This window comes from Pan paniscus, chromosome 4 (assembly GCF_029289425.2).
Source record: "Pan paniscus chromosome 4, NHGRI_mPanPan1-v2.0_pri, whole genome shotgun sequence".
In the NCBI taxonomy this organism is placed as follows: Eukaryota; Metazoa; Chordata; class Mammalia; order Primates; family Hominidae; genus Pan; species Pan paniscus.
Window position 1 is genome coordinate 65,486,099 of NC_073253.2, and position 25,162 is coordinate 65,511,260.

Sequence of the window (25,162 nt, forward strand, 5' to 3'; positions counted from 1 at the left end):
GCCACACCCTCTGGGACAACATCCTGTTGAGATGGGCCAGGTAATAGTTTAGCTTTGTTCAGGCTACCTACTATAATACTATAATATCTATTATTGTCTTGTCTCCTCACTGGCCTTTCTTCCTAGGCTACAATCACTGTGTCGATAGGGATTCTGTCTTATTCATTTTACTAACCCCAACATCCAGAGCAATATCTGACAAGTACTAAATGTTCAATAAACACTCACTGAATGAATGAAGAGGATTCTAGAAGTCTTATATCAATTGCAGTCACAATCATGTGGAGGGAAAAAAAGAAGTCCTTAAGATAGAAAATTTTTTCAGAGTTTGGGACCAGTTATATAACAATTTTTTTTTTCCAAAGGTAAGAACAGACACCGCCTACATTTTCCTCTAGCAGTCATTTTTCTTTTTGCATGGGCAAATTACACATCAGAACACCCACACACAGTGCCTTGCAAAAGAGAACAAATATGATATACAAAGCATTCTGCTGATTGTAGGGGGAAAAGACACATAATAGACAGTAAAGATAATAAATGTGTTGATATCTACAATTTCCTGCAACTATGTGATAATCTGCTACAATTCCAAACTGCATTTTCCCCCAGAAGATGAATATATTTAAATCAGACAAAATTACATTTTAAAATTATTCTTATTGATTATGAGTGAAGCCAGTAGGAGATTCAATATATTTGTAACTCGAAAGTTTGAATTATTGCATGGTAAAGTATATTTTAATTGTGTCTGGAGTTCTAATTGAGGGGATATATTAATTCATTAGTCAGATATTTATTGAGCACTACTATGTAACAAGCATTTTATAAATGTGCTACCAATTGAACAAAGAACAAACACAATGCATACTCTCAGGGAACCTAGGAACAATGAAGTACAATACAGTGAGTATATGATGGGATAAACAGGAGGAGAGTCTCAATTTATGTGGAAGAGCCAGGGAAAGTTTCACAGATCAAGGAAAACTGAAGCTATGCCTTGAACCAATTTTCTATGCAGGTACACAAACAAACAAACATAAAAGGAAAGAAGCTAAAAGCTAATTTGGTGCATTTAGTGAAAGTCAACTCCATCATGATTGCTAAATCATAGGAGGTAAAGAATGACAAGACTTTAGGCTAGAAAGAAAACAAGAAGTCTTGCATGGCTTGGTTAGAAGCATGGATTTCATTCAGGGGGAAAAGGTTTGTATGCCACAAGGATCTTTCTGATTGCATTGTGAAGGCTGACTAGAGGGTAATGAGCCTGTGCGTAAGGAACCTTAGAAGACCCTTGGAATTGTCCAGGGGAGCCATGATGGGGATCTGAAATAAGTTAAATATTGATAAGGGAAGAAATGAATGGTGAGTTGGAAACATCTTTGGGAATCTGCAAGACTTGGTGACTGACTGAGTATGGGAAGGGAAGAATGAAAGTAAAAAATGACTCCCAGGTGTCTAGATTGAAAGACTATGCAAGTAGTAGTGCCAACCCTTGGTTTGGGAATATTGAAAAGGACAAAAAGCTGATGAATGGGATGATGCAGTTTGGGGCATGTTGATTATGAGCATATTTGGGATGTTCAGGTAGAGATGTCTGGAGATATGAATTTGCCTCTCAGGAGCAAATTCTGGCTGAAGAGAGAGGCTGAAATATTGTTCAGGTACACATGTCCATTGAAGCCTTGTAATAACATGCAAAATGTTTGGAATATCTTAACAAAGCTAGTACCCCTATCTGTCTGTAATGTAAATCTAGATTTTAACATATGAGGGTTTGTTAAAAGCAATGGTTCGTAAAACATTTTTCCTCTTCTAAAACATCTCAGAAATGTGACATACTCCTAGCAGGTATCAAAAGCTTAGAACAGCAGGATTTTCAATCTTGCAGACAAGCTCAGAGATGGCGCAGTTTCAAAACTTTGGAGGCTACGGTTTGAAACGAATCCTCAGCTAACTCTGACTTCTCTATCCACAGATTACCAACGATTAAAAGGAAAGCATATCCCCAGTGAACATGACTACTTAAATAAATATTTTAGCAACAGAAAATTCCATGATCCCATGCTGATGTGTTGTTTTATATATTTTTGTTCAAATTCAAGAAACTGAGAAATTATGAATTTTATAACTTCAAATATTAATAAAATAAGCTATTTTCATAAACATTGCTCATTTACGTTTCAGGAAAAGTTAGCACATGTGGAGAGGTCTATGGCATAGATCACAGAAAATGTAATTCCTAATCAGACTGTAGTACTTTTTGACAACAAAAGCTTTGTAATTTAGCATTTTAAGATTATTATTTTTAAGACTAAAAGGATTTTGTGGCTTTTTATCTATTTCTACAAATTTTCATTCCAGATACACACATATATACCTAGTTTATAATAATTACTTTCTTGATTTTTTACAATCTAATTCACATTTTATATCAACAGTTAAAAGTATCAGTTGCAGTTCCCTGACTATAATTTGTTTTAAATTACTTTCCTGGATGGATGATTATTTTTATGTTTGTGTAACTGAGACTCATTTATGCTTACTTTATGTGTTACAGCAAAAGCAGCAACACTGTATTTTATGTTTAAATTTTAATTGTATTTGCCTCATATACATGAAAAGAATAATAGAGCTCAGAAATAAACCTGGAGTGAGGTAAGATTCTCAAAATCCACAGGCATCTAAAAATATTTGACTCCTTTATGTTTTTTATTATTAGGAAAAAGTAAACTTGAATATAAAGAATATGAAAACCATCCTCTGAAAAACCATTATGTCTTGGATTTTTCCAAACACCCCATCACCTTCATCAAATTTAGTCTTTGTGGATTTAATTTAAAACTAAAAATAGCTTTATATCTTCTCTTATCACTACTCTTTTCCGCCCCAACTTCCCTTCTCTTCTCCTACTGCCAAGCATGAAGACATTGGTATATATATAAGCAAAAATAGTACTCCTAGAAGACCATATTATATAACAAGACTTACATTAAGGAAGGAGATTCCTTAAAATTGTACTAAAAGTAGTGTTTACACCTGAAAAATTTTTTCATACATTGATAATTGAGTAGTTTGACATTGAATATTTTAGTAGATTGATGTGATGACAAGCAAGTAAGCTTGCAGGAAGCCCCTAATTTTTGCTGCTCTCTTTTAGGTGGTAATGGAAAGCCTGTAATGAGCCTGAGGTGAGGGTCCTTATTGTCCCTGCTAATGTAATGGTACCAATGTTTCAGGAGGGCTTCCCGAAACAAGAGCCAGAACCTCAGATAAATCTCTAGAGCAACACTTGGATTGCCAGCAGCAGCCACGGTTTAGTTAGAGCTAAGTTCCTTTCACAGGCAGTGATTTTCACAGACAGTGCCTTTCTGATTTTGGTGACTTTCAACCCACGTAGCTTATGTTGGTTTAAACATGCATCCAAAATTCTCTGATATTCTTGCCATCAAGAAGTGGGGTCTATATCCCTTCTCTTGGATCTTGGTGGGCTTGTAATTGCTTTGACGAATTGATTACAATAGAGATGCTACGAAACTTCTGAGGCTAAGTCAGAAAAGGCCTTGCAACCCCCATTAGATCTTTTTACGCATTGGCTTTTGGAGTCTTAAGCCACCATGTAAAAAGTCCAACTACCCTAATACCACCATCCTGTAAGAAAGCCCAGGCCATATGGAGAGGACACATGTATGTTCTCTGGTCAACTAGCCCTAGCTGAGATTCCAGCCAAGAGCCAGTATCAATAGGAGACCTGTGAATGAAGATGGCTCCAGATGATCCCAGCCCCTAGGTATGGAGTCACTCCCAGCATTTGAGTTTCACCAGTTGAGACCCCAGACATTATGGAACAGAAACAAACTATTCCTTCAAGAGGCCTTTGTATCCTCCAAATCATATCATTCAAGCTATGTCACTCTTCCACTGTATAGGTTCAATACTGATCCCAATTACCCACTAAAGCCAGTTCCTAAATGTTTTGTTACTTTCCCCCATGTCCAATGTCTCTCCATTGCAGACATCTTACCATTATAAATTGTGAAACATTAATACTGAAGACTTGTAGATACTATATTTAATAAACATTAATTAATAACTCACTCTGTATCTCTGGATTATTTACTATTAAAATCATTTTTTTCAGATGCAGAAATAACATATTGTAAATAACTGATATAGGTGGAATTATCAAAATAGCAAGAATCTATTTCCCAATACCCAGATTTGTACTCTATCCCCTAGGAATGCTTAGTGATTATATAGGACAGAGAGGATGGGTACAATAAATGACCTCCATTCCTTGTCACTTGTTTTAATGCTTCCATGTTCAGTGCTTTTTTCCAGAGGAAATAATTCCCTTACTAAAAATATAACCACTTCTCCACAAAATTTATGTGGTTCTACAAAATATCTGACAGCACTAAAAATGTTCCATTTTGCTAGTCATAAATAGATTTATCTAGGTTGTCAGGAAGAGATAAGATGATCTGGATTGTAATAAACTAATTTGAACACTTCCTTTTTTCCTAACTATAGTTAGAAAGAAACAATACTGTCTATCAATCTTTTAATCCAAAAGATCAGGTAGTTAATACAGACAACAGCAGAACTTTTAGATAACTTATTTTTGGGTGTAATAGCAACATATTTGTACTACTACTTTGAGCCTGGCTTGGTACACAGAACTAGGTCAACACATAATAAATTTTATATTGCAAAAATTCCTGAAAGCTAATTTCCACTTGAATCTCAAGCTTGATACTAACTGGAAAATTCCCATATGGAAGTAAATGATATCATCTCAGAGTTACTTTGGGCATGCTAATATTAACACCACTTCTAAATGCCTTTTGCTATAGATAGACCTAGTAGAATATAAAATAAAAGGGAATCTGTAAAGAACAGCTCACAAAATTATCTACCTTATGCAAGTCATGAGCTATACATGAAGGACTCATTTGCAGCAATGTAGGAAGAAGAACACTGGACAGGACTCAGAACACTTGGATTCTAGAACGAGCTCTACCACTTATGTATGTGCAACTTGGAGAAAGTCACTTAACCCTTCTTGCTCCTATTATCAATAAAACTAGAAAATTGTATTAGATCATCAATCATCTGGGACTGTGGAATCTCCAGAAAGCTGGTATATTTAGGTCAACTTCATATTCCTAGGATTGTTCCATGTTTATGCTACCCAGAAACTTGCCCTGCCTGCCTTTGCTTTTCATACACACACACAGCTTCTGCCATATATCACATGCCATTTATTTTTATTTGTACAAATTTACATTAATTTTACTACATACATATATATTTTAAGCGTTCATAACAAACTTAGAAAATAGTGGATGAAATCCAGTACACCAATCATCTAGTCTTAGCAAATACTATTATTTTACCATAATTATTCCGGATCCTTCTTTAAAAAAAAAATGTTACTAACATAACTAAAGTAACCAAACATAACCACCAAACCACTGTCTCACCCCAATGCTATCCACTTCCTGCCTTATTATACTAACAATATCCTGAAGCGTATAGAACTTTTAGTTAATATTTTTATATTTTACCACACGTCTATGCCATTACCAATATAGATAATGTTCTTTGGAGTTTTTAACTTACATAAGTGAGAGGATACTGACCATGTTCTTCAACAGCTTGCTTTTATCTCCCAACTCTGTTTTCAAGATTCATTCGTTAGTATATTTATAAATTTCACTTATTTATGCAGTATTTTATATGAACATATTACAATTTATCTATTCCTTCATTGATAGACATTTAGAGGATTTCCAGTTTGCCCCTATTCTAAACAGTGCTCAGGCAATGACCTCTTACATACCTTCTTGTGAACCACAGTAAGAATATAATTAGGGTATTGACCTAGAAGTGCGGTTGCTGTGTCACAGGGCATGTTCATCTTCAGTTGCACCAGATACTACAAAGCAGCAATCCAAAGCGGTTGCACCAATTTAAATGCCTGCCTGCAGGGTACAAGAGCTCCCATTTCCCCGCATCCTGGATGATACATGTTATTTAGACATTCTAATTTCTTTTCCAATCCAGTAAGAATGACATGGCAACTCATTATATTCACTTGCATCCAATCTATTGCTATTGAGATTAAGGGCTTTTACTGTTTTTCTTATATTTCTTGGCCACATGGCCTCATTTTCTGTGAATTGCCTTTCTTATGGTCCTTTCATGGTTAAAACAGACCTTTAGAAGACTTGGATTTTAAGGTTGGATTAGGGGTTGGGATTTGAGAGTTTTACACCATGGCCATGCCTCCTTTCCCTAAGTTATCATTAAAATGCTCAGCCTCCATAGCCCATATCCATGCATATCACCCAGGTTGTCCCAGCACATTCAGAACTTACTGCTCTTGCTTTGAATGTCCTGGTAGGTTCCCACTTAGGGGTACCTCCTCCCTTTCTTTGTCCCTCTCTTCCTTTCTTCGAGCTTAGTCACACTTCCAACTTCCACATAAACAATTTGAAACTGTATGCCAATCTCCCCACTCTCCAAAAGAAAAAAAAAAAACAAACCTTCATAACCAACCTAAAATCCCTGGCAATCTATTGAATTACAAATGAATTTTCATACAATTATCCATTTCATATGGTTATTCATTATCGAAACAGATATATTCACACACAAATAGCAAATTCACAAAGAATACCTAAAAAGGAAAAGCATAAACAGCATGATTTCCTCAAGTAACTTATAAATCACTAGAAATATTCATCTTATTTTTTACTTTATCAAATACTGCCTCATCCTGTTGGTTATATTGAAGTACGTATCAAGAACATATTTAAGTATTGTATGAAATTTGACAGATACTATTAATACAAAGGACCTTCCATTTGGGAAGCAAGAAATCAAACAAGGAGAGTGACACTTCCTTTGGAGAGTTGTTTTGAAGATTAAATGACATTACTGCATACGATTAAGTACTTTTGGCATGTAGTAGGTACCCAGCAAATGTTAGTGTCCCTGCTCTTTTTCACAAGGTAGAGGAAGTAATTAGGTGAACAGCTACACAAAGGCCTAATTCTAATCAGTAAAAAGGAAATGATTGGGGCAGTAAAACTGACAAATCTCTTGGTAAAAAGATAACCACAGAATCTTAAAGTTGATGTTGGCCAAATCGGGAAAAGTTAGGCATTATGTTTTTGACTTTGGGAAGCAAATTTCCAAAATGTCAGAGAAAAATATAGGTGTCAAACCTCCAATAGGAAAAGAAAAAACAAAAAACAAAAAACAAAAACCCTCAAGAACAGAAGACCCTAAAATATGTACTTATGTACTTTGACCTGATAAAAAGAAATGGAGAAGATTCCTAAATACTTAGGGTATTCAATTAGGATAAGAGGAAATCAAATTGTCCCTGTTTGCAGATGACATGATTGTATATCTAGAAAACCCCATTGTCTCAGCCCAAAATCTCCTTCAGCAACTTTAGCAAAGTCTCAGGATACAAAATCAATGTACAAAAATCACAAGCATTCTTATACACCAATAACACAAACTGAGAGCCAAATCATGAGTGAACTCCCATTCACAATTGCTTCAAAAAGAATAAAATACCTAGGATTCCAACTTACAAGGGACGTGAAGGACCTCTTCAAGGAGAACTACAAACCACTGCTCAACGAAATAAAAGAGGATACAAACAAATGGAAGAACATTCCATGCTCATGGGTAGGAAGAATCAATATCCTGAAAATGGCCATACTGCCCAAGGTAATTTATAGATTCAATGCCATCCCCATCAAGCTACCAACGACTTTCTTCACAGAACTGGAAAAAACTACTTTAAAGTTCATATGGAACCAAAAAAGAGCCCGCATTGCCAAGTCAATCCTAAGCCAAAAGAACAAAGCTGGAGGCATCACGCTACCTGACTTCAAACTGTATTACAAGGCTAAAGTAACCAAAACAGCATGGTACTGGTACCAAAACAGAGATATAGATCAATGGAACAGAACAGAGCCCTCAGAAATAATGCCACATATCTACAACTATCTGATCTTTGACAAACCTGACAAAAACAAGAAATGGCAAAACGATTCCCTATTTAATAAATGGTACAGGGAAAACTGGCTAGCCATATGTAGAAAGCTGAAACTGGATCCCTTCTTTACACCTGATACAAAAATCAATTCAAGATGGATTAAAGACTTAAATGTTAGACCTAAAACCATAAAAACCTAGGCAATACCATTCAGGACATAGGCATGGGCAAGGACTTCATGTCTAAAACACCAAAAGCAATGGCAACAAAAGCCAAAATTGACAAATGGGATCTAATTAAACTAAAGAGCCTCTGCACAGCAAAAGAAACTACTATCAGAGTGAACAGGCAACCTACAGAATGAGAGAAAATTTTTGCCATCTACTCATCTGACAAAGGGCTAATATCCAGAATCTACAATGAACTCAAACAAATTTACAAGAAAAAAACAACCCCATCAAAAAGTGGGCAAAGGATATGAACAGACACTTCTCAAAAGACATTTATGCAGCCAAATGACACATGAAAAAATGCTCATCATCACTGGCCATCAGAGAAATGCAAATCAAAACCACAATGAGATACCATCTCACACCAGTTAGAATGGTGATCAGTAAAAAATCAGGAAACAACAGGTGCTGGAGAGGATGTGGGGAAATAGGAACACTTTTACACTGTTGGTGGGACTGTAAACTAGTTCAACCAATGTGGGAGTCAGTGTGGTGATTCCTCAGGGATCTAGAACTAGAAATACCATTTGACCTAGCCATCCCATTACTGGGTATATACCCAAAGGATTATAAATCATGCTGCTATAAAGACATATGCACACCTATGTTTATAGCGGCACTATTCACAATAGCAAAGACTTGGAACCAAGCCAAATGTCCAACAATGATAGACTGGATTAAGAAAATGTGGCACATATACACCATGGAATACTATGCAGTCATAAAAAATGATGAGTTCTTGTCCTTTGTAGGGACATGGATGAAGCTGGAAACCATCATTCTCAGCAAACTATCGCAAGGACAAAAAACCAAACACCGCATGTTCTCACTCATAGGTGGGAATTGAACAATGAGAACACATGGACACAGGAAGGGGAACATCACACACTGGTCCTGTTGTGGGGTGGGGGAAGGGGGAAGGGATAGCATTAGGACATATACCTAATGTTAAATGACAAGTTGATGGGTGCAGCACACCAACATGGCACATGTATACATATGTAACTAACCTGCACGTTGCGCGCATGTACCCTAAAACTTAATTAAAAAACAACAACAAAAAAAGAGGTATAGCTAAGATGAAGGAGAAGCTACCAGAAAACAGATTTCAACTCACAGTAAGCATTGTCTAATAATCAGTATAGTTCAAACCGGAAAAGTAGCAGCTTTGGGAGGTAATAAACCTTTATCTTTCAAGCACAGAGGGAACTGAATATTTGGTGCAAGTGTTTGAGAGGACATTTGAGCATTGAATCATTCGTTCCACTTGATAATGAAATTTCTTTTTATTCTAAAAGTATATGAGTCTAGCCTCAGGGGATATTGTTATGGTGGAAAACAGTATGAAAGAAAAATATCGCAACTGAGGAAATTCAGCGAAAGGGCAAGCTAACCTCTCTTAATTCTCTAGCTCTTTAAGAATATTATTATTTTGTCATTTGGAAACAGGAGTTTTAAAAAAGAAAGCTAAAAAAATAGTGTTAATGGCAAATTACATCTGCAGTGAGAAGCTTAGAAGGAATGATTCATCATGTTAGGAGGGATTTAGAATATCTTCTTATCCAATCCACTCAATATATTCGATGAAGAAACTAAACTCAATAAAAATTTATTGCTCCTAAGTCACTTAGCTAATGACTAAAGCACGACTTCAATCTAGACTTTCAGATTCAACTGTCAAACTGACTTTAAACTTGTTTATATTTTCAGGTAACATGAGAATTAGACTGATAGAACTCTTCTAGAATTGTTCTTTCAAATGGCATTTAAAACTCTAGGTTGAAACAAAGTATACTTTACCAGAGGATAATTATATAGATATTTTTTCCTTCTTTTAAGGCTTTCCAAATACACAGATCCTTTATTTATCTGATTATGAATCACACCCAGGTGGTAAGATATGGAAATCTTGCAAATATATTGGAAGTCAGGATTTAATCATCTGTGTACTTGTGAACTATTCCAACATGAAATATATTTACACCCACATTAGCTAATCTTATATAATTATCATGCTTGGGTTTTTTTAATAATAGAAAAAAGTTGTGATTCCTTTTCTCCCTGTAATGAGTGTGAACTGATGAAAATTTCATGTTTATGTATTTCTGTTAGTGTTTAATTTTACAATAATTTTATATTCAATTATCTACAAAATACCCCCAAAGACTACTTATGGAATACTGAAATGTATAATGAGGAAAAGTGATTATGAAATACAAATGTAAAAACCTTTATCTATAGTATGACCTGAAAAACAAAATATCAACAAAAATCTATAGATAAAAGATATACCAAAATGTTAACAGCATGAGATTATCTTCCCTACTGTTTTTCAGATTTTCTGTAATGATCATGTATTTTATAGCAATAACAAAAATCTTATATTTTAAAAATGAAAAATGAAACTAAAAACAAAATTATATGAAAATCTAGTTTTCAGAATAATCCATTCTCTACCTGAAATGGATAAAATTCATTAGAACATAAGATAATATTTGATATATACAAATAAATTCATAAATGTTACTGGATACTTCTGCAGAGCATTGTAAATAAATAGGCAAATGTCCCCTTAAGTAGTCAGTGATAAGTAACTGAACGTTCTCATTGAGTTCCAAATGAATAGGAATGCTGAATGTTGGCTGCTTTCATGTTAATGTAATACCTGGCATTAAGAAATTTACTCACCATATGCTTTTCTTTTCCTTCCCAGCTTCCTGCGCATCTATTCGAATCACAAAGAAAGTTTCTGGACTTTATTCAGCATGAATCCAGCTGGAAACTAATACTCAACTGATATGAACATTAAATTTACAATGGTTTATTTAAAAGGAGAAATATAATGACTTAGTTTATAGAGGACTTTATCAAGTTATAAGTAGCTTGGTTTTTCAAATTGCTGCTTTTGTCCAATTTTGCCAGTTGAAACTGGACTTTCAGATATAGCAATGGTTTTTTTCTAAAGAAATCCTGTCAACATTAAAGACGTTTTCTCCATTATAACTAAACTGAACAAAGACAGAAAGCTTATGGGACAAACTAAAACTGGCTCTCGACCTGCAGTTGTGTCATGTTGTTTTTTGGACATTTAAAAAACGTACTTATTGAAATATATGCTTGTTCCAACCACCCAAAACCACAACTGCAGTAAGGCCCAAAACCAGACAGAATAGCAGGAGAGTTCCCACAAGGGACTGCCCCAAACCAACCTAAGATGCGACCAGTTGGGATTTCAAAGAAGGAAGTGGTAAGTCCAAAGCCTTTATTAGTACTGTATACATTGTGTGCTGCATTAGTCCTCATGATTGACAGGGAGAAAAGAGACGTTCTAACCTAGATATGGGGAATCGGATATGGAGTTTATATGGGGGCTTAAGGAATCGGGTTCAGGGTTGGGGCTAGTATTTACATGTTCAGCAACACGTTTGATGTTTTGGTGTTTCAGGCAGTCTAAACAAGTTTATCCGTGCCTGGGAACATTCAAGGGCCTGGCTTGGGTTCAAGTCTGCGGAAAACATGGCCCCAACATAGAGCAGTCAAAGCACTCTGTTTCTGAGTCAGGAAAAAGAAAGCAAAGGGAACAACACTAATTTGAAGTATATTTACAAATGTTACCCTCCCATGAGACAACGCAATTTAAAAATAAACACTTATTTCTCAAAGAAAACTTTACAGTGCTCAGAAATATACCAGCACCTTGAAAATCCTGTGCAAAATATAAAAACAAGATAAATATTATGTGCAATAGTAATTAATAGACATGCATTTCCACTGGTTATCCACTGACATATTACCAATCAGCATTGAAAATATCTGCTGAGCAGCAAATTGCACAAAGATCAGTAAAAACAGTACAGATTGGGTACCCACTGGTGTCCTGAATAAGTATGAAGAGGATTCCTAAATATCTAGTTTAATAATCCATTCTTCCCTAATACTGTCCTTATTTCTAAGCTCCTACATTCAATTAAAATATATCCTTATTAATACTTTTCTCCACACTACTTCCATTGTTTCCCAGCATGGGTATATTTCAATTCCCCCTTATAGGTGATGGCAGAGTAATAGAGTCAAAGTTTACAAAGACATTAATTCTAAATATTTTTTTCTCATTTTCAGTTTGGTTATTTCTCTCTTCAGTTGTCTTGTTAGCAGACTCACTCTATGGGCTCTATAGGTTCCCTCTGGCAAGCTGCCAGGTTGTAAGCTGTCCTAAAGGAGAGGTCTATGGGACAAGGAACTGAAGAATGCTTTCATCCAACAGCCAGGAAGCTACTGAGGTCCTCAGTCCAAGAACCTGCTAGCAACTACATAAATCTGAAGCAGATCCTTCCCCAGCTCAGCCTCCAGAGGAGACCCTACCCCGACCAATGCTTTGATTGCAGCCTAAAGCGGAGAACCCACTTAGGCCATGCTTGGATTCCTGACCAACAAAAACTGAGATAATAAACGTATGTTAAGTCAAGTTTGAGCAGTATGTTACACAGCAATAGATAACTAACACATTTGGAGTTCTTAATTTTCACTGTTTGGTTTTTCAAGTTTTCAAATTTATATTTGGCTTTTTTTTTTTTAACAAATCTGCATTGACTTTTTTATAGTTTCCAATTCTATATGAAAAATTTCCATCTTTTATCTCCTTGAATACAGTAAACATACTTAAAGTCTACCTCACAATGCAATTATTTGGTGCCCCTTTGGGTCTACTGTTTCTGCCAGTTTTCATTCCGTCTTTCTCCTCCTGTATCCAGGGTATGTGGAGATACTGTATTTGAAAAAGTACCCAAATAATTTGAGGCCTAGGAAAATATTCTTCCTCCAGGTTTGTATCTTTCAGGTTCCTAGGGGCATTAGAAACCTAAGGTCACCTTAGTCCACTTTCAAAATCTCGCAATTTACTAAGCCACCTTGATGATTTAATGCTAAACTACACTCTATGTGAATGGTCTACTTCTGTTTCACCATTATCCCTAGGATGCTGTCCTTCAGGATCTCTAACCAAAGAATTCTACCAGAGTCACAACCTTGGAGGTCGTATACTTTTAACATTCGTCCTTCTAGTTTCCCAAAGTACACTACTCATGTTTTCAGCCTCTTCTTGGCTAACAAATCCCCCCTCCAGAGCAAAAGCAGACTGAATAGCAAGTTCAACTTTTGAGATTTCCATTTTATTTAATATATCAGCCTGGCAATTACTCATCACCTTTCCAACACATTCAAGCAGATGTTTGTTGTTATATGTAGCCAGGTGTTAGACCAGGAAGATTGGACCAAATAATCTAGCATAAAGTAGAAGTTGAAAGCAGAAGTTCAAGGGTTTTTGTTGTTGTTGTTTTTTGGTAAGTCACCTCACAGCTTATTAGCCAGCCTGTGTTTGAACCACTATTTGGGTACCTTCTCTGTTTTAATAAGGCCTCATCCTAACCATTTTTCTCAAATGGAGAGAGGGGTGCTATAAACAACCCAATTTAGGCTAGAAAGGGAAACTAAATATTTTGTGTAACATCCAAATACTCTCTGCTTGCCAATTTTGGTTCTAGAGAAATGGACAAAATTTCTCCCAACCTCAGGCCTGGCACAGTGGCTCACACCTATAATCCCAGAGCTTTGGGAGGCCAGGTGGGCAGCTCACTTGAGGTCAGGAGTTCAAGACCAGCCTGGCCAACATGGTGAAAACTCATTTACTAAAAATACAAAAATCAGCTGGACACGGTGGCTCCCAGCTACTCGGGAGGCTGAGGCAGGAGAACTGCTTGAATCCAAGAGGTGGAGGCTGCAGTGAGCCAAGATCCACAGTACTTGAGCCTAGGCAACAGAGCCAGACTCAGTCCTTTAAAGAAAAAAAAAAATTCTCCCAACTTCATAAGTAAACTGCCTAAACAAATCAGGATTCATTTTACCATTCATTTAGCAGAAGAGGAAGGTAACAGAAGTTCATATATTTCGCCAGATAACTTTATCACCCTCCAACCCAGACTAGAGGTTTTGATTTAATTATCTCAAATGAACTTTAATTCTTTTGAACTTATGATTACCATAATACCTCTTGTTAGAAAAGTGAGATTTCTAAAACTTAGTAAGTAATCGTAAAGGTATAATTTTGCCACCAGTAATGCAAGTTCTTAACAGCTGTCTTGGCCTCAGGGGTCATAAACTAACGGCCTCAGTAATAAAATATTTAATAGAAATTAATGAGATAGGCCAAGTAAAGAGAGGAGAAATGAGAATTGGTGGGAACTGTGGCAAATCGGAGAGAGTATGCACATCTAAAGGGACTCAGAGCAGGTAATTCCAGCCCCTGTATATTGTTAACATGCAAGAACATAAACCTGTAGTTGCCAGATCTTCCAGTTTTTCAAGAGAATGTGGAATAATGACTGTTCTATGACCCTCTTCTTAAATATTGGCAATTAATTAAAAACAAACAAAAGACATTGCATAGGGTAACAATGAATGGCATAAACAAAGTTCAATTATCTCTGATGCTCCTTTCAGCTTTAAATCCTGCTCACCTTCTTTATTAGTACTATTAATAATAACTGAAAGAAAACTCTTGAAAGGCTTCAAAAGATCCTAATAAAAGTGCTCCTAACATAAATATTGTAAATAAAAGTCAGGTTTCACATGAACTGGAGACACAAAGAAATACTTTGTTTTAAGTGGCTAAACCTCATGTAAGCTTTCATTTTCCTAAGGTCAAGATAGCTTTTAGCAATTCAAACCAAGAATTAAAATCAAAACTAAAAATCTAGCTAGTTCATTTAAAAAGCTTATTGACCATTTGGGTGCATATTGCTGCAGTATATATTTCTACAGTATGAATAAGGCCATCATAACATTAAACCTCAGACTTCTGCACAAACTATTATAGAAGACTCAAAAGCCAGTTTCAAGTGTCAAACGCCAGTTATAAAAATTTTACAAAGTGAAATGTGCAATTCTGTTGGATGACAAAGAACACAAAAGACAATCAAAATCTGAAACAGAATTCATTATTTCCCACAGATGAACAGAACTGTGATTGAGAAATGGAGCTTAACCTGTACTAAAAAGAATGGCTTACAACAGGGGTCCCCAACCCGATATAAGCCATAATCACAGATATGCTTATTTGCACAGTAGCTGTTGCCGAATTTCAGTCTACCATGTGCCTATTATTCACCAAAATAGTAATCATACCTATACCTTTTAAGTATTACCTATAAATTCTTGCTCCTTATGAAATCTCTTAATCTTCCCTGATTTTTTATTGCTATTGTTGTTTGTTTTTACAAAATCTCCTTACCAAACTTTGGGGCACAAAGGCCTTTCAGGTTGAAAAATTTAAACTGTCCAATCAAGTATTGGCTAATATTAATGTTGTAAACCTGTAGGTCTCCTTGTATCGATTCTCAATATTCTCCATAGCAATTTTTCTCACTAGTGCCTTGCTCTTTTCTTTCTCCTGCCTCTACGCAAAGCCACAATTTTACCAATTTCTCTAATAAATAATTTTTACAATTATCTTACCTAAACATGTTTTATGTATATTAACCTTACCTTTTATTTGATGTAAGCATTATACAACGTACACTAGAACTTAATATAAAGTAGAACATGCATAGTAATTTTAACTATATTGGTTGTTGTCTTAGTATATTTGGGCTACAATAACAAAATTCCATTAACTGGACAGCTTATAAACAGCAGAAATTTGTTTCTCACAGTTCTGGAGGCTAGAAAGTCCAAGATCAAGGCACCAGCAGATTCAGTGTGTGGTGAGGATCTATTCTCTGGCTCATAGATGGTGCCTTCTCATCATATTCTCACAGGGTGTAAGGGATGAAAAAGTTCCCTTGGGTCTATTTTATAAGGGCACTAATTCTATTCCTGAAGGTGCTGCCCCTCTGCAGTCACCTTCCAAAAGGCCCTATCTCCTAATACTATAGTCATGGGGGTTAGGATTTTAACATAAATTTTTGAAAAACACAAATATTAAGACCTAAGTACTGGTCTATTAAAATATCTCATAAAAAAAATCTAAAGCCCTCTTGCCTAGTATCTAAGTTTTCCATTTCCAGAATGAGTAAGCTAAAATACATGTATAATGAAACTTATGTAAATTTCTTTAAATAACATTTTCTTAAATAACAAATGTAATCATGAAATGCCTTTTTAAATATAATTTCACAGTGAATTTGCTTATAATTAAGTGGAATTTGATACATGTTGATGGTTCCATATTAGAGTCCACTCAACTAGTTTCTTAAAATACTTTCTGATCATAAAAATAATGTTCTCACGTTCTGGGGGTAATTATGAAAATTAGATAACTAGAGGGAAAAATTGTCCATAATCTTAACCACACAGTCTGTTTAGTTATAATGCTGATGCTTATCATTCAAATACAAAACACAAAGTTGAAATCAAACTAATTTTGAATGTGCTTCAAATATATTTAAATCCATGGAATTTGATAAAATCATCTAGGGAGAGTGTGGTTAAACAAAAATGGAGTCTAGAAAAGAAAAAAAAAGTACACCAATATTTGAAGAAAAGTGAGAGGAAGAACAGCAAACAGAAATATGACAGAACAGCAAATGAGATAGGAGGAAAACCAAGAGCATGTTCCACTGAAGGCAATAAAAAAACTATTTTAAAAATGAAGGAGTGGTCAAACATGCAAAATATGTCAGACCTTACTGAGTACAATACAGAAAACTGTCCAGTGGATTTTGCCATTTAGGGGCTAATGGCCATCTATTTGATAAGCAGTTTCAGAAGAATGCAAATCAGATTGGTTATATACACCTCATGAGAATCAGCTGACAAATTATTGGCTTTAATGAACAACTTAAATTGGTCATTTACAAGATAAATATATAGCTATCAGTATCACCTATAAAAGCCACTTTTAAAAACTATAAAGAAGTATATAATTGGAAAGAAAAAGTCCATTTCCAATTACACAAAAATGTAGGCATACATAGGAAATGCATGGAGATAAAAGAAACTCTAAACGTTGCTAAGAAATAAAAGATGTAAATAGGCCGGGTGCAGTGGCTCATACCTGTAATCCTAGCACTTTGGGAAGCCGGGGTGGGTGGATCACCTGAGGTCAGGAGTTCGAGACCAGCCTAACCAACATGGCAAAACCCCATCTCTATTAAATACAAAAAATTAGCCGGGCATGGTGGTGCATGCCTGTAATTAATCTCAGCTACTTAGGAGGCTGAGGCAGGAGAATTGCTTGAACCCAGGAGGTGGAGGTCATAGTGAGCTGAGACTGTGCCATTGCACTCTAGCCTGGGCAACAAGAGCAAAAACTGTTTCAAAAAAAAAAAAAAAGTAAATAAATAAGAAGATATACTAGATCTCAAACTAAAAAGGTTGACTACCTTAAATTCATTAATTCACATCCATTCAACAAACATTTATTGATTTCTTACTTCTATGAATCTAGGCACTTGGAATGGATTAGCAAATAAAGCATATAAAGTTCAAAGCTTAATTTGATTTCAATGGGGTTATCCCTTACATTTCACCATTATACTGTCCTATTAATATCTATCTTTTCTTTTCTTTTAAAACCAAGATTGAGAATTCTATCAAAGCCTTATTTTTCTCCTTTGAACAACTAATGTTCTGTATTAGCATTACTTCCTAACATTAGTCCATTACTGAATGGATTAGTTCTACCCTGCTGTAGTGGGTTCTTCTGTTTGTTTTGAGACAGGAGTCTTGCTCTGTCACCCAGGCTGGAGTGCAGTGGCACAATCTACGTTCACTGCAAACTCTGCCTCCTGGGTTCCAGTGATTCTTGTGCCTCAGCCTCCGGAGTAGCTGGGATTACAGGCATGCACCACCAGGACAGGCTAATTTTTGTATTTTTACTAGAGATGGGGTTTTGCCATGTTGCCCAGGCTGGTCTCAAACTCCTGGACTCAAGCGATCCACCCACCTTGGCCTCCCAAAGTGTTGCGATTACAGGCTTGAGCCATTGCACCCAGCTGCAGTGGGTTCTTTTAATTACTGAATTCAGTATGTTAGCATTTTATTTGGGATTTCTGCATTTATATTAAAATGTGCATTTAATAGCTCAATAACTCAATTCGTCTTATCAGTTAGCAATATACAAATGCAATTATTTTTAAATCAACAAAAGGTAACTAAAATTAAATCGTTCAGTGATGAATTTGAGCAGAGTAAGAGATCTAATAACAGGTTGACGTAAGAAATATTTGTCTCAAAAATCAATGTATTTAATAGTTGACAGTTACAAATCTCATCATTATTGTTCCTTCAGTAAAATTTAAATATTCCCACAGTTCTCAATCAAATATGCTTTTTCAGTTTTCCAACAGCTGTGATTTTTCTTCTTTTGGTCTATTCAGTAGAAAGTGAACTATCTGAAGTAGAACATCATCATTAAAACCTTTCACATCATTATCCTCAATTGTTTCATAAAGAGGCTTACTTTGTGTACCCCAACATATATTTTTACGAGGGTTATTTTGATCAGCTTGTGTAGTCAGTGCCAAAGTATTTAGCTGGTAGCAGAAAAAGGAAAAGTATTTTCCATCTGTGATCACAGCCTGGGAGACAAAAGGTCGAGTAACATCTGCTTCACTCCAGAATCCTGTAGAAGAAAGTTATGCTGAAATTTACACATAGAATATATCTTACCCAAACAAAACAAACACATTAGACATGAGAGGGTATCAAATACCTCCTACAACTTACATACTTTATGTAACAAAATCCCTGAAGACCTCAAAGTTTCCTTATCATCTCTATTCTAACCCTATATTTTATTTCTGCACAAATAATATTTTCCTCCCTTCTAGTATCCTCAATCTCATGATTAATCTTTTTCAACAACATCAGTCTTATTTACTTCATCTAAGAGCGGCAAGCTCTATCTACACTGATGCTTTCTACATCTGGTACTATGTCATTACCCAACTACCAAAGCCAAGTAGTAACTATTTCTCCACACGTATTTTATGTCATGTTTAATGGAGATAGCAAATGAGTAATACTGTTGACATATGGAATTTATTTTATTGTAAAAAGAAGTACTTTATCTTTCAAAAGTAAAAAGTGCCATTCTACCATCTTCAAGAAAGTTACTTCTTACTTTGTCTAATTCCATCTACTCCTACTCCCACTTCCTCTATTCAATTCTATTATATAAATCTAAGTCAATTTTGAGTATAAGGTTAAAATACATATATACGTTAAAAAAAGATGAGCCTAGTAATCAAATATGTAGTAAAATTCCTCTTGGATATTCACATAGTGTTAATCTACTTCATATTACATTACTTCAGGTTTTAGAATAAAATCCAAATGCCCCACAATGAGCTCTAATAGTCCTGGAAGATATAGCCTCTGGCTTCCACTATCTCCTTCTACATCATTCTCCTTGTCCCACTCTTCATTACCCTTCATGTTGTTCCTAAATATTTCAGGCCTGTTCCCACCTCAGGGACTTTTACTTGATGATCCTTTTGCCTGGAAGTGTCTTTACCCAGATTTGTGCATAGGCAGCTCCTCGCCATTCAGGTCTTAGAGTAAGTCATTTTTAGGGACCTCCCCTGAATGACTTTTTAAAAATAGATTCTTCTCCATACCTCATTTATACCTGCCCCCCTATAAATCATTCTACTCTTTAGGCTAAAGTATTTTCCCCATAGTATTACCACTAGTTATAAACATTACATGCTTATTATCTTTTACCACCCCACATCCCCACTATAATGTAAGTTCTAAGAAAGCAGGATCTGTTTCACTCAACACTGCATCTTGAACAGAGTATAGCATATAAAAAAGCAGTTACTGTTTACTGAATGAATGAACAATCCCCTAATCCAAATCCTGGATATAACCTTTAAAGAAATTATATAGGATAGCCATTGATGTAATATAAATATTTAATCCACAAAATCATTACCTTTTCTACCTGCAGAAAGCTATTATCTAGAAAGGGTTGACTTAGTTGGCTACAGTCTTTGAAATGTGTGCAAAAGTACATTCACACAGAAGATGGTCAAAGTAAAAGACAAAAACAACTACCTCAGTGTCAGATTTCAAATGTATAGTATTTAAACGAGGATTTTAAAACAACTGTACTTTGTGCCAATGCAAAAGTTTAAAAATGTTAAGATTCAACCTATGTTTTAACCCAAAGAAAAAATTTTAACCATTATATTCTTAGAATGTTACAAATACCTTCAAAGAAAATGCTATAAAATTAGTTTTTACCTTGATACATAGCTTGTGCTCCAGTCCAAGCAAAAAGGCTTGCAATAGCATTAGCTCTAAAAACAACTTCTATCTGATCAGCACAGTTTTGTCTCAAAAGCCTTTCCCTTCTTAATTTGTCAGGTAACAGATGAAACTGGGTGTGACCATAACAGCAAGGATCTGCAGTTTTTGAGCCTGAAGAGCAAAATAAAAACATTTCAGATGAAACAAACATGTAGAATATCTGGAGCACATGTTTTAGTATTTGAGCCTTTTTTTTCCTTCTTTATACATCATATTCTCAGTACTCTAAATACATAAGTAGGAATATTAGTTTACTTATATATCTTATGGATCATAATAAAATTAAATTTCACAGGAAAGCATAATTTCTCAATCTGCTAGCTATCATAAAGCCCATAATAACATGGAAGAAGTTGAAAGAATATATAGACAAGTTATTTAAAATTTCTATGATCTGTTTTCTCAAATCCCTTAGTCATGATTAGCTATGGTTGTCTCCTTGTCATATTAACTAAGAGGATACAACCACTTCAAGACTTTAATAACTTATTTAATGAAATAATTACACACTTTGCTCCTAATTTTTAAAAATCATTTTTACACTACTTTTCTAAGTAAAAAAAAAAAAAAAAAGTAGCAACATTTCATGAAATGCTGACATTCTTTATTTTAGTGGTAGTCTTTTCAACAAAAAGTTCCTTGCAGGTCACTCCCTAAGACCACAGTGACTGAGAAAAGGCTGATAAAATAGGTCTGGAGGGCTGGTATAAAACCTTCTTAAGACTTCTTCACATTGGGTAGGAATTAACAAAGGAAGAAAAAATTGCAAAAGAATAAGCTGCATGAGGGAGGGAGACATCAGACATTATGAATTTGTGAATTCCTCATCTTACCACCATGCATGGCACAAATAGGACACTTAAAAAAGCCAATTGCTATCTCAAGTCCAGTTCTAAAAGTTTTTACTTTTATAAAAACACAAATTAATTTTTCTATCTAATAAGTCAACAAAGCCTATTTTCTAAAGTTAAATACTTCTATTTTGGTAGAAACAAGTAAAATTTCAAATAATGAACTTAATATTTTCTTTCCAGCGTTTATGCATGTTGTAATAACCTGAGATTACGAATTATATTGCTCATAGACTATGTAAACCTCTCGGTCTTCAAGAATTAATTCCTCATTGTAGTCAATACTCCAAATTTGCATACGACACTTGGAACACATTTATGGTACAATATGTCAAAAGAGAAACTTACCAACAAATATGTGGTTTTCATACTGCCGTTTGAATAATGGAAGTTTGTCTGGTTTACATTTTATAGTGGGGATTTCTATAGGAACAGAATAATCCAATGGCACAAACTTAAAGAAAAAGAAAAGACATACTAAATTCACAGCAACATTAGTATGTATTTTACTCACACTCATTAGATTTAAAAATCTTAAAATGAGGTGGTTTCACAAAATGATTTGATAATACTATCATTGAATGATGGGCCAAATCGAGCAAGCCACCTGTTTTTACAAGTAAAGTTTTACTGGAACACAGCCGACACATATTCATTTATAAATTGTGTATGGTGCTTTGCACTGTTAAGAGCAGAGCTGAACACTTGCAACAGAGACTTACGGCCTGTACAGCCCAAAATATTAACTATCCAGATCTTTACAGAAAAAGTGTGTCAACCCCTGACATGAAAGCATAGACAATACTCAAAATATACTTGTTTTTCTCCAAAAGAACTGCAAATATGTAAAATGGCCCAGTTGATAACTGTTAAACTTCCTTGATTTATGACTAGTCTAGTAAATTACAATCACAAATTACAATCGTAAACTATTTCAGAATTTTTATATTAAGAGAAACATATAGATCTGTATGGTCAGGCAAAGTGACACTTTAACCCGTTATTGTTAAAATGGTTATCTGACCTTTATGGAGTATACCAAAGCAGATTTAAAAAGCTAAAAAGATTTTTGAGACGTGATGTCTTCAAAAAGGACTTGAAAGGCAAGAGATCCACCTGAAACATTTTATTCTACTAAGACTATTACTCAACCTGCCTATGACAAATCCTACATGAGATATCAATAGATACATAATCGCAATAAATCCTTACCTCTGCAAGTTGCTTGGATATTCGAATCTGGTTGTTTGGTTTATCATCTATCTGGTATCGCAAGTCATCAATTCGACCTCTTCGATGACCACGAGGAATAATTTCTTCACCACGCACCCAGTAAAAATGAACTGGGCATCTATAATCTATCAAAAAGATATTCAAAATTTTTTTCATCTGATCATCTAAATAAATTTGGTTACTATTAGAACACTAAAGAGTACTAACTTAGCAAATGATAACTTAGGAATGATTGAGGTAAGAGTCTGGGTTATGTGGTAATTTAACTATTATGACTTAAATATAACATTCAAACATTTATTGTCTACTTGTGCCATCATTACAATGAACAGTAACCAAAGAGATTCCTCATTAGGGGTAATAAGAGAAAATAAGATTAACAAGAATATCATTCACCATAAATAAAAATAGGGCTATTTTATGAACATCCAATTCAATTTTCACAATAACTCCCAAAGGTATGTATACTTTTCATTATCTCTATTTTATAGGAGAGGAACCTGGGTCTTGACAAAGTTAAACAGGTTTTCTAGGCCATCCATCAGGAGTAGTCTAAGTCCATGACGCTTTCCTCAAGACCACTTCTTTCTCAACTGGGGAAGGGAAAAAACATGCACACAACAAGGCTAGGTTGAGCACACATCTACAGTCCTAACATTACTTCAATAAATATTAAGACATCCACTTGGTAGAAGATATAATGAATGCGTCAAAAACAATAATTTTTAAAATTATTTATACGTTAATTACTTTTCATGTCCGCCCTGAACAGTTACACGGAAGCTGCTGATTTTTTACTAGGAACTTGGAATGGGAGTTTGAAGTTTGACCCCCCCTAATCTCTTAGCTATAGGGTGTCAGGCAGACACATTTAACGTTTCTATGCCTCAGTTTGTTACGTTTTTGTCTTTTTTTCATTTACCAAAACATTGCTACCTATCGTGAACGGTTATTGTGAGCATTAATAAGTTGGCACATATAAAATTTAGAACAGGGCCTAGCACATAAATACTGAGTAAACGTTAGGTATCTTAGTTAATACTTCATTTAATCTTCACAATTCTACGACAAAGAACGACTACCGTAAAACGCGAAAAATTAAGCAAAAAAGAAGTTACTAAAGAAAAAGAAAAGACATACTAAATTTAAAATTAAGGTAAAAAGAAGTTACTACTCAGCCATGTGACACATGGTCACACAGCTTTGTGGTGGAACAGCCAAAAGGAAACCTGGCCCGCCCCACTCTCTTAAGTGGCGTTTCTCTTCATCACCACTGCTCTTCCATTTGGCTGAACACTCACAAAGTAGAATCCAGGACTGGAATCCTGGAGAGCTCAGGCTTTCAGAGTTGAAGAGCTGGTAGGTGTTAGCGCAGCCACACACACCTAGTCTCTAGATTCCTAACGCAGTGACTGTTACAAAACCAGGCCACCCCAGATAGGAGCGAAAGGACTAGGAAAACATGAACGAAGCAGAGAGAAAGAAATGACGAGGGGTAAATCTGCGGCAGAGTAACCCAGTACAATCCCCATCTCTCCCTTCCGCCCTGGGGCGGAATCCAAGGCTCACCGAGGGCGGCAGCGGCCAGGGCCGGGTTGTGTGGGCTGAGGAGGCCCACGAGGGTTGACACCAGCTGATCCAGGAAGGGCAAAGATATGACCTCGCTCTCCTCGTAACGGTGCACGCGCCGCCTGCGCCGCAGGTAGAAGTGCTCCTGCAGCAGGCAGTCGCAGGCGACCGCACGCAGCGCCGCGAGGTCCAGCGCAGGTTCAGGTTCGGGTTCGGGCTCGGGCTCGGGCTCCGCTGGGGGCGGCGGCAGACCCGACAGGAACACGGTCTTGGTGAAGTACTGGTACCAGCGGTCGGCATTCAGCGCGAAGGTCTGCGGGTAAACCATGTACTTCATAAACTGCATCTTGGTGAGGATTCGCAGCTTCTCGTCTACCGACTCCGCAGCGTGCACCGTCGCCTGCCAGCGCTCGATCCGCCGCAGCCGTGCAGCCTTGCTGTCGGCTGTCATGGAGGCCACAATCGGCGGGTACCGCGCGACGGGGGTCGCCGCGACGTCTTGGCAGGTCGTTTCTGTAGCCGTGGCGGCGGCATTAGCCGCGATGTGCAATGAAAGCCTCGGACCGCGTAGCAAAGGCCTCCAACACCTGGCCGCCGCCATCTTTGCCCGCGATTCCGGACCCAGAGGTCAACTTAAGCAATTGTCCTTGCCCTCTTGCTGTAGGGACCAATCGGAAAGCGGAATCTGAGCCAGTCTGGGAAAGGACGATTCTCAGTGGGCGTGGGTTATGTTGCGTCATTCATGGTTTAGCCAATCATATAACTTCTCCAGTCGTGGTTTCCTGCGTTTGTAGATGGAAGGAAGAACTTGTGTGCTTAGACCTGACGCTGGGAGGAGATGCTGCCACCTAGGTTACTTGTAGGACCCTATACGGCAACCTCCTTTGCCAGGAACTATTTAGAAACATCCTGCAGGAAAATGGTAAGCCCTTGGTTAAATTTAT

The 25,162-nt window shown here is 36.2% G+C and overlaps 1 protein-coding gene across 1 annotated transcript; it reads right to left on the reverse strand.

Annotated features, from left to right (window-relative positions):
• Positions 1-5,249: 5,249 nt before the first annotated feature.
• MRPS30 (mitochondrial ribosomal protein S30) lies at positions 5,250-24,951 on the reverse strand. Its single transcript, XM_003811012.4, has 5 exons — positions 24,219-24,951; positions 22,629-22,774; positions 21,765-21,870; positions 20,500-20,676; positions 5,250-18,871 (listed from the first exon to the last, which is right to left on the reverse strand). Exons 1-5 carry the CDS (start codon positions 24,817-24,819, stop codon positions 18,582-18,584), a joined length of 1,320 nt encoding a protein of 439 aa, XP_003811060.1. The 5' UTR covers positions 24,820-24,951; the 3' UTR covers positions 5,250-18,581.
• Positions 24,952-25,162: the final 211 nt, after the last annotated feature.